Consider the following 10,316-nt stretch of genomic DNA (forward strand, 5'->3'; position numbering starts at 1 on the left):
AGTTGAACTCTTTTGGGGGTAACCCTGCCTGCAATATGAGAATCTCCACTTCTCTGGTGATGGGGCGTGACTTTTCCTACACCTTTTGAAATCTATTGACCAATCACAACAGACTGGGCCAGCTCACCAATCAGAGCAGACTGGGGGTTTAATCGGGAGGAAGAGCTAAAAGAAATCCAGGGGCGAGGTCTAATTGTCAAAATGGCTTAGGAAGTTTCCTAGTTCTTGAAGTCACCCAGAAGTATTTGATCAGCAGCCCATGATAAGAGCTGTTCGGATGGAGACACTGCGTTTTTTGTAGTCAATCTACGGAAATTAGTGGTTTCACGCACGGCAATAACATCCGCCATCGCTTGAGGACGTAGTATTGTGAAAGTCGAGTTGGATTCTCTGAGCAGCGCTGTCGGCTTTTCCTAAGTCCTATCAGTTGTCCTTTACACCTTTCCTTGACCTCATGACGTTTTCCACTGAGGTCAAGGAAGAGTAGATAGGAAGGACATTTAAACCGCATCCCGGGTGTTTTAGACATAGGGAGAAAAGAGGAGCCGCAGGAATGGGCAGTATGAGAACACTGATGCCTTTTCTGAACATTAGCGCATGTAAACCCTTTCAACAGGTCGCCCAAATTAAAAGCATGAACCTGAATATGAGCAGAATAATGTCACCTTTAATGTTGCTGTGATGGGTCCGTATGCTGCTGCGCGTTTCGTTCCGCGTGTCCCTCTCCGCTTCCTGTACAGGCGGATTGCTAATCACATGACCAGGCTGCTGCCGCCGCTGCTGCTGCTGCAGCTGGTGTTGTCGAGCTGTCACTGACAAAACAAACTATCAACAACACACCTATTGTGTCATACACCTGTAAGTATAAACCCTCCATCGTGTCGATTAGTCTGCGAGCACTTGTGTCGTGGAGTTGGACGTGATTTGTCCCCGTGTTTCATAACAGCGACATTTGTGGAGACGATGCTAAAGAAAAGCGAGAGCTGCTGCTGCTGCTAGCATCGTCCAGCTAACGTGACATGATCGTTCAGTGTCGCGGCGGCCAACGTGACACAAATATGAAAGAATACAAGTTATTATAGAGTATGACCACACACACTAAATAAAGATGGTGCTCGTACAGTTAAGTTTGTGTAGATAAAGTTAGTGGATTAGACCAATGAACTGACAGTTGTCGTTAGCCGCGTCACACCCTCATTGAAGTTCGTTTTAAAGGACATTCAACCAAGACAATCTATATGTATGTATATATATGTATATATATATACATACATATATATATAATGCTTAATGTCGTGCAACTACTAAAACTGTGTTCGTTGTCTGTCATGTCAAAATAAAAGACATGGACCTTTTCACGAGTGGACCACATTAGAGATTTGAACTTTTGTACTTCACTCATTCACTAAATCTTATATATTTCAGCCTCAACATCATCATCTCTATCAAAACGTGACACTTCTGCCTCTTATGTTTCAATCACATAGACGTCCCACAGTGTCTCTGCAGCAATAGTTTGGTATGAACGAGCGAATGTGGTTGAAACACACAGTCCCGAGTAGAGCACGTGTTTACATCTCTGTTGCATTTCAAGGAAAGTTATCAATATATATAAATATTAAATCCCGTCAAGAGTTGAAGTTAATTCATGGATTTTGTTAAATCAAACTTATCTCGCTCTTCAGTGTCCCGGGATATTCTTCTGGCGTGATGGAGCTGATGCGGGGTGGATCGCACACCCAGTGACATGGGGACCGACGCAGGATCCCACCTTGCACCTCCTCTCGAACAACACAGCTCCTGACCGCTGTCATGGCCTCCGGCTACCCTCCGCCCTTCGAGGGCACAGGCGAAGTGAAGGAGGGCTTCCTTTGCCCACTGTGCCTGAAAGACCTGCAGTCGTTCTACCAGCTCCAGGACCACTACGAAGAGGAGCACTCTGGGGATGACCGTCATGTGAGGGGGCAACTTAAAAGTGAGTCCATGTGTAATTGTTCCAAAAATAACTTTGTACTTTCTTAAAATAGAGAGAGTTCTTTCTTAAAATAACAGCTTGATGAGTGTGAATTTACATGGATCAGCTGCAACATTGAACCCAGTTACTGGTTTAAATAATCTGTGATGTTAAATAATGAGGGTTCATGTTGTGGCTGACTGAGGGACGCTGCAGCACAGTGTCGGTGCACCAGTGGAAACTTGCCAAAAAGGAAAATGATTATTAGTTGTGCCCAAACAAAAGCTCAATCACCTCTGCGTATACTGTATAATATCCTTTTTTGCCATTTCTATACATGGAGTCAGTTCTCTCCCAATTTGTTTTGTGCACAGGTTTGGTTCAGAAGGCAAAGAAAGCTAAAGACAAGTTCCTAAAGAGGGATGGAGATGACCGACCGGATACTGGCAGCTATGAGTCCTTCTACTATGGTGGAGTTGACCCGTATATGTGGGAGCCTCAGGAACTGGGTGCGGCAATTATATTATCGCTAAAATGTAAAGAGGTTTTAGCAGATGTCTTATATAATATACTAACAGATATCTTTGCGTTTTCTTTTGTAGGGGCAACTCGAAGTCACCTGGACGTATTCAAAAAACACAGGGCAGCCAGGATAGACCATTATGTGATTGAGGTCAACAAGCTCATCATCAGACTGGAGAAGGTGTGGATACAACAGCAAAACACAGCTCAGTTAAACCATATTTTTCTTCCTGTTGAAATTAGACTTTATATGGGCTAAACTGTTCCAACTCATTTCCCATAAAAAAACTGTTGTTTCAGTTGACGTCGTTCGACAGGATTAACTCCGATGCTGCCAAAATCAGAGGTTTGTCCACATGCGTTTCCATTTAGAGTCCTCACAGTAAATATCATTAATCATATAATTGTAAAATAATTATTGTTCATCCTCCTTTATAGCTATTGAGAAGTCTGTAGTTTCATGGGTGAGTGACTCGGACGTCCCGTTCTGTCCCGACTGTGGAAACAAGTTCAACATGCGAAACAGACGCCACCACTGTCGTCTCTGTGGGTCTATCATGTGTCGGAGGTGCATGGACTTTGTCCCCATACCTTTGGCCCGTACGTATGAATGAAAATACTACAAACTTCCAAATACTCATCAGGCATCTTGTAAAAGTCAAGTTTTGCGACGTGTCTCCTTTCTGTGAATTTTTTTTGGGCCTTTTGTCCATTCACAGAGAAGCTGATAAGCGGGACACGAGAAGCCCTGTGTGCACACGGAAGCCCCGGTCACTCCCAGTCTCCCCCGGCAGCAGGCGGCAGCAGTGGCATGGGCTCCAGGAGAGGCAGCATCAGCAGCCTGAGCAGCGTCACCTCCATGCTGGAGGAAAAGGACGACGAGAAGATCCGCTGCTGCCACCACTGTATGGACACACTGTTAAAGAGACAGCAGAAGTTGGAAGAGAAGGACCACATGCCTGACATCGTGAAACTTTATGAGGTTGGTACATGAAACACGAAAAGGGATTTCTGAACTCAAAATCTGCCTTTTTTTTCAGGTCCATGTAGTGTTTTCCTTTTTCAAGCTGTCTAGAGTTTACTCTATCGTATCCTTCCCACCATGCAGTGTTTTTCTTTTGGGGATTTCCTGTTGTTCACTTGCTCAAAACTTCTTTCTTCCTGTCAGAGGCTCAGGATGTGCATGGACAAAGTGGATGAAAAGGCTCCCGAATATATCCGAATGGCCGAGTCTCTCAAGTAAGCCTCACATGAAAATGTCATTTTAGAAATGGTCTTTTCACGGTGAGTTGATGTGTTTTATATTTGACTGTCATGGCTGTACGCTCCAACAGTGCCGGAGAAACCACGTACAACCTCGACACTGCTGGTGGACTCAGACTTGAAGTACAGAAATACTATGAACTGATTGACGCATTAAGGTACAAGTCGGTCCTTGAGTAATCTTTCAAAATGTACCAGACATCATGTTAATCAATCAAGGACTTTTACAACTGGAGTTCTGTGTTTTTCTTGTTTTCAGTAAGAGGATTTTAACACTGGGAGTTAAAGATGATCCACCACCGCATCCAAAGTCGCTCCAACTGCAGAGGATGGTTCGATATACAGCCACACTATTTGTTCAGGTGAGACCATGCTCTGGTTTATTGGTGTTCCTTAAGTGTGTAAGTTGACAAGTGATTCACTATGTTAGTTAAATCATTTTCTTTACTTCAGTTATCACACTGTGCTGAGCTGTTTGTATTAAATGCAGTGCCTCCAGACTAGATTTGAATTATGGGAGGACTGTAATCTTCCTCCCTTGATCCTTCCTTTCCTTGAAATGACCCACTCTTTGTCTCCTCCCTCTTTTAGGAGAAGCTGTTAGGTCTCATGTCTTTACCCACTAAGGAGAAATATGAAGAGCTAAAAGAAAAGAGGAAACAAGAACAAGAGAAGAGACTCCAACAAGAGAGACTGGTGAGCCTGTGCATCAATGCTTATCTTTAAATTTTGTCATCGGTCAAGGTACTGATATGCTTTCCTGCTCAACAGTCAGCCCAGGAGGCCCTGAAGAAGAGGCAGGAGCCTGAGAGAAACCGTCCACCTGTCAGTGCTAACGGAGAGCTGCCGCAAGCCCCTAGAGCGCCACGCATGACCAAAGCTGGTGGCTGGTTGCCCTCGGCGGACTCGGGTCAAACACGCAGCGAGCTGGAGGACCCCCTCCTGCAGCAGATTGAGAACATTCAGTCGTTCCTCCGCCAAGCGCGGGAGGCCAAGAGAACAGACGAGGTCACCATGCTGGAGGAGAACCTGCGTCAGCTGCAGGACGAATACGACCAGCAGCAGACCAGCCTGGCCATCGCTCTCTCCCAGAGGCTGGCTGAAGAGAGGAGCTTGCAGCTGGGGGAGTTCCATCGCCTGGAGGCCTGGGAGAGGGAGGACAGGGAGCCACAGGGCCCCGCCGTGGGCTCCACTGAGTCTTCCTTCACCAGGGAGAGGTTTCAAGATGTCAGCCCAGCAGGCGGCTTCCAGGGAGAGCAAGACACTGAAGCAGACGATCTGACTCCTACAGCCGAGAGGAGCCCGTCATCTGTCAGAGCATTCCCTGCTCTCACGAGCCAGGAGGAGTCGCCTCCCAGGTTGAGGAGCTTAGGGGGGCACATAACCCCGCCTGGTGGCGAAGGACCGAACAGCACTCCCCTCAACCCTTTTGATGAGGAGGACTCCACTCCCGTTGAGGAGGATCCAACCAATCCTTTCTCGGAGGACATCAAGAGGGAACACAAAGACGTGACCAATGGTAAGAAAGAATACAACCCCTTTGAGGAGGACGTTGAGGAGAACAGTCCGGCTGAGCCCGTACCCAGGAACCCCTTTGAGGACGACGACGACACCGACCCAAGTAACCCTTTCACAGAGGCCTCTGGGAATTCTCCAGGAGTGTCGACCAACCCCTTTGACGGGGAAGACGACGACGAAGCTCTGCCCGATTTGGACATGATAGAGGAGGAACTGCTGCTGCAGCAGATCGACAACATCAGGGCCTACATTTTTGACGCCAAGCTCAGCGGCCGCCTCGACGAGGTGCAGCTCTTGTCAGAGAACCTGAGAGAGCTGCAGCACACCCTACAAGAGCAAAAGAAGAAGAAGCACTGACACCTTTTCTTATGACCACCCGCTACTTACCAAGTCCTGCAAGGCTAACTCACTTTAGACGACTAATGAGCCCACTGGTTTTAGTTTGGCTGATGTCTACTGCACCACAGAAAGCTGTGCTTTGTCCATGAATGAAAAGTAGAGGAGACCAGTCATCTGGAATGACTCCATTCATTTCCAAACATCTTTTAAAACCACTTATCCCACACAGGGTCACAGAAGGCTGGAGGCGATCCCAGCATGCACAGTTTTTTTAAGCACCACAAGTAAAAATCCCTTTGTACAGGCAGCGTTGCAAATATGAACAATGGAAGATGGAAGAATGCCACTTGAAAGATCTTTTTTAAATGGGACATTCAGATGGTCTGTCTCTGAGTTGTGTCTGAATGTGTTCTTGTGGAAGTCAGAATGTGCGTCGTGATTCTCTGCCAGAAGCTATGAATGAAGACATAACATGTTACCATGGCTACAGTTGAGCAAACCAGCCACGGAATTGATTGATGCACAAAACCCATGTTGAAATAGTTTTGTTTTTTCTTCGTGGTGATTAAAAATAAATTATGGACAGTATTAAAAAATTGATGCACCAGAACCAGAGATTTAAAAAAAAAAATCTTCCTTGACAAAATTTCTTGCTTACATTAACCTGGAGATTTGGCTGTGTTATACTAGTAGTGGCTAATGTAGCCTTAAGCAGGATCGGGCTACAGAGGCCTGGAAAGTTCACTTCTCAAAACCCCAGATTTAATTTAAAAAGAATTGTCATCTTCATCACTCGAGAAGATTAATCTGATTTTTCTCTGGAGTCACAAAATGGCTTCAAACAAGATCTTTTCACATATGCAGAACTAATCCCCCCAAACCCCTCAAACTTTGACGCGTTAAGTCCACAGGAGTCCTTTTGTTATTAATGTCTTTGTGTCACTACAACAACAATTTGACTATATTTGTGGTTATTCATATTCCTGCTGTTCATTTAATTAATGCCAAAGAACAAGATCATGCACGACTGTTCTAACTGGGTCAGGAACTGTTTTAATTTAATAACATGTAAATTTAACTTTTGTGAGTCTTTTTGGGGGCAACCGAGTATTTGAAGGAACCTGATCATTAAATTGTTAGATGTAATCACCCACTGCTAATAATTGGAGGTAAATTTGCAGTAAAATATCAAAGACTGAAAAAATATTGTGTAAAAAAACATGTTCCGCATGGTTGAAATGATCTAGCAGATTTGAATAATAGTTTTTGTGCATCTGGATTGACATGGTTAAATCTGAGACCTTTTTTTAAAACAATTTAAAAAATATGCATCTTAATTGCCACAGCAAGCCGAGTGAACCAACGGTTGCCCGTGTCCTGCTGTGCGACGCTTGCCAGGTGCGGTCTTGATGTTTACAGTGGCACCACTGGTCCAGTGGTCTTGCGCCATTCATGTGTTCTGAGTCTTTCAAGTGTTTGTAATGCTGGTCTTTCTACGGAGCTCGTGGCCAAAAGCCTGTCTTCCTGCTTCTGTTTATTATTTTTTTTATACATTTGGACAAATTGACAAAAATCTTTCAAAGCATCGCTCTTGTTCCGCGCTGTTGGCCAAGATTGGTATGTTAAAGCATGTGATCGGTTCGGTTTGTTTCATCTCAGAAGTCCAGTCAAAGACGTCCATCCAGCTGGCTTGTCCCAGCATTTGCCATGTATATATTAAACTCTACTCTCCAGATGCAGCGTAGGCAACTTTTTAGTCAACAACTAAGGCACCAGAATTCACAAGAAATCCCAGTGTTCAGAAAAATCCAACGCCTAAATTGTTAGGTCAAAGCAACACTTTAGACCCATTTACACTACATGAATGCCAGCAAGTATTATCACTCAGTGCTGCTATGGTCTGTCCTTCAATAAACCTAACTGTCCACATTTCTCTCAATAGAAACGTGTTTTGTGTTGCCTGTTAATCTCACACTACTTATCTGTGTTGTCCACAGAAGACGCTAAGCAAACGGTGATGCTAGATGTTTTGTGACAAGTGTGAATAAGTTGACGAGCAGCTTCTTAATGTATGTTGGCCGTTGATTTTAGCTTTGGAAGTAGCTAAAATTTGACTAACACCTCTGTATTTAAAACAATTGCAACAGCAAAATTCTGGACACGCGGACATCGCTGTATTAACTTTCCATCACAGCACCAATAAAAAAAAGTTGTCTACTCTAAAACATGGTTGTGTTTTTCCTTTTCTTTTCCATAAATGCTGTGATCCTGTCTTATCTATTTTCAGTCTGGTTGTGATGAAAAAGTTGTCTGGTCACAGCAGACACAAGGGCAAATCTTGAGCTTTATTTGAATGTTTGAATATTCAGCTCACATCCAGATGTGAAGAATCTTTCACCAGGCCTCATCATGTACAAACACAATGTTCGTTGTCAAGTTATCCAAAGCGCTAACTGCCCCGACCCGTGGAGGCCGTCAGTCCAGGCACTGACGATCCTCAACCATCCATTCACTTGCGCATATTTACAACACAATATGCTGTGCGTTAGTCCATTAATGTAATTGTACAAAATTAAACAATATAATAATATTGTCCAGTAAAATCGTGAATCGTACGCTCTCATCCTCGGGCGTCTTCACTCCTGCGACGCTGCCATCTTTGCCCGGTATTTTCCCGTCATCTCCTTGGGCAGCGGTGTGATGCCGGGACACGGCACCTGGCCGTGCACCTCACAGATACACTCCCTCAGACAGTACTTCTTTGGACCAAAGTTTGCAGGGTTGGAGGCCTGCATCTTGGCACGAGCCTCCGCTTGTAACACTTCTCTGTAGAGAGAGGGAGACAGTAAAAGAAATACATGAACAGATCATCCGGTTGCTGCAGGATCAGACATTTGTCAAATGTCCTTGGAAAAGACAGAGGTAAATGAATAAACAAATAATGTCTGATTTCATTTCGGTGCTTGTTTCCGGGGTCCTGATTTAGCTATATTAAATAACACATATAACGTGCATATTATTTTTAACAGGTCTAAAATTATTTGCATGAGCCAAGTGAAATGAAAAGTGACATCCATATTATTTATGTTTGAGCACCAAGATCACAAGCCTACAGTCATGTATTTGTCACAAATCATCATCCACGTGCAGAATTACAGCTGAATATCTTACTCTGATTTGCCCAAAATCTTCTTTATATGTTGTGTAATTTGTATGTGCTCCTTCCCTTCCACATCCACCAGCACCTGCTCCCCGTCATCTGCAGGACAGAGCGGAGATTAGACCAGCTTCATGAAATCACAGTTATAATAAGTTATTATAATGATCAATACTTCACTGGCGGATAAAAAAATATAGTGGAAAAGCTACACACCCAGGTAGAACTTCAAGAACGGTGATGGTGTCATATTTTTGAACATCATTATTTGGACCCACGGGTTTTTGTACTGAATCTGAGGAATATTGAAGAACACAAACTTTCTGCAAAAAAAAAAAAAAGGGGGACAAATTACAATCAATTGAATGACAACTTCACTGGTGCATTGCATAGTATATCTTATGAATAGTTACATAGAGTATCCCACATTATTCTTTGACGCAGTTTTCTATAAATATCGTAATAGCTACAGTATGTAGAGAAACTGTGAGTGGATTTAATGTGAAATACCAACTGAAGTGTTTTTTAACAATTGTTCTTATATTACTGTTTGAATTTAAAGGTTCATTTCAACTTCTCAAATTAATAATTTGGGAGGAAAAATGTTGGTACTCAACAATTTGAACCATCTGTGGTAGTTTTGTTTGACTTCAAGTAAAAGTCAACTTAAGAAATTAGAGCTGAATATAACTAGTGGTTGATCCATTAGTTGATCAAATAAATTGCGACAATTACTGTTGACGTTTCCCTCCCATTCCTCAAGTTAATGACATTAAAGTAACTGCATTAGATATGTCTCATTTGTAAATATCTGTACTTATTTGTTCCGTAACAATCATATTGTTATGTACACAGCACAGACACAGTACAACGTTAGCCGTTAGCCGTTAGCTCTGACCTTGCTCCGTCGCTGAGCTCCCCGTGCGTGTTGTAGTTCACCGTCATGATCTTCACTCGGTTTTTAAAGATGATGTCGCTTCTCTGCAGGTATTCCAGGGTCCTCCTGATCGGAAACCTTCCTTTCATCGGCATCTTGAACAACAAACTCCGTTACACCTCACAGCGGAATCATGTGAAAACAACCTGCCTCTCACAGGAGCTAGCATGGACCTGTCGCACAAGCAGGCACGGATACAAGACGCGTTCGGATGACGTAGTGAGGAGCGCAACAGAGGAGCGGCCTGGTAGTTGTAGTTTTTGCTGTACGATATCATTTAATCACTTTTATCCGACTGAGAGCGAACAGACAAGGATGATAACTCACTTCTTCATAACACTTCTTGCATCGTGTAGAAGAGAGAGATGAAAACAATGACAAAAGAAATAAAAAACAAAATTCAGATAAATATATATTTCTATGCTTCTAAGTTTTCTATGCTTCATAATTATAGCATGGCAAATCAGGAATACGCGATATTTTGATTAAACCCCCATCATATTACATTCTAAGAAATATAAAAAATATAAACGTTTGAAATCAAAATAATTTGACATAATATATATAATCAATGTAACCTACATATTTACACTTTAACAGGATTGTACATCAGATATTGAAATAGC

The 10,316-nt window shown here is 43.2% G+C and overlaps 2 protein-coding genes across 2 annotated transcripts; one reads left to right on the forward strand and one right to left on the reverse strand.

Annotated features, from left to right (window-relative positions):
- Window positions 1-753: 753 nt before the first annotated feature.
- Window positions 754-7,821, forward strand: LOC118316440 (rabenosyn-5). The gene is made up of 12 exons (XM_035644258.2): window positions 754-858; window positions 1,488-1,975; window positions 2,329-2,463; window positions 2,557-2,657; window positions 2,777-2,822; window positions 2,915-3,076; window positions 3,196-3,458; window positions 3,645-3,715; window positions 3,811-3,897; window positions 3,999-4,101; window positions 4,331-4,435; window positions 4,511-7,821. The coding sequence occupies exons 2-12, from the start codon at window positions 1,813-1,815 to the stop codon at window positions 5,612-5,614; spliced, it is 2,340 nt and encodes a 779-aa protein (XP_035500151.2). The 5' UTR covers window positions 754-858; window positions 1,488-1,812; the 3' UTR covers window positions 5,615-7,821.
- A 101-nt stretch (window positions 7,822-7,922) lies between these two features.
- Window positions 7,923-9,889, reverse strand: mrps25 (mitochondrial ribosomal protein S25). The gene is made up of 4 exons (XM_035644273.2): window positions 9,652-9,889; window positions 8,970-9,076; window positions 8,768-8,855; window positions 7,923-8,422 (listed from the first exon to the last, which is right to left on the reverse strand). Exons 1-4 carry the CDS (start codon window positions 9,783-9,785, stop codon window positions 8,233-8,235), a joined length of 519 nt encoding a protein of 172 aa, XP_035500166.1. The 5' UTR covers window positions 9,786-9,889; the 3' UTR covers window positions 7,923-8,232.
- Window positions 9,890-10,316: the final 427 nt, after the last annotated feature.

Source organism: Scophthalmus maximus, chromosome 3, assembly GCF_022379125.1.
Source record: "Scophthalmus maximus strain ysfricsl-2021 chromosome 3, ASM2237912v1, whole genome shotgun sequence".
Lineage (NCBI taxonomy): Eukaryota > Metazoa > Chordata > Actinopteri > Pleuronectiformes > Scophthalmidae > Scophthalmus > Scophthalmus maximus.

Excerpts from the sequence above, each read along its gene's own strand:
- LOC118316440 (XM_035644258.2), top strand. The coding sequence starts at position 1,813 with ATGGCCTCCGGCTACCCTCCGCCCTTCGAGGGCACAGGCGAAGTGAAG. Across the intron at positions 2,658-2,776 it reads TCATCATCAGACTGGAGAAG|TTGACGTCGTTCGACAGGAT; the intron begins GTGTGGATACAA and ends CTGTTGTTTCAG. Across the intron at positions 2,823-2,914 it reads CGATGCTGCCAAAATCAGAG|CTATTGAGAAGTCTGTAGTT; the intron begins GTTTGTCCACAT and ends CCTCCTTTATAG.
- mrps25 (XM_035644273.2), bottom strand. The coding sequence starts at position 9,785 with ATGCCGATGAAAGGAAGGTTTCCGATCAGGAGGACCCTGGAATACCTG. Across the intron at positions 9,077-9,651 it reads GAGCTCAGCGACGGAGCAAG|AAAGTTTGTGTTCTTCAATA; the intron begins GTCAGAGCTAAC and ends TTTTTTTTGCAG. Across the intron at positions 8,856-8,969 it reads GTTCTTGAAGTTCTACCTGG|ATGACGGGGAGCAGGTGCTG; the intron begins GTGTGTAGCTTT and ends TCTGTCCTGCAG.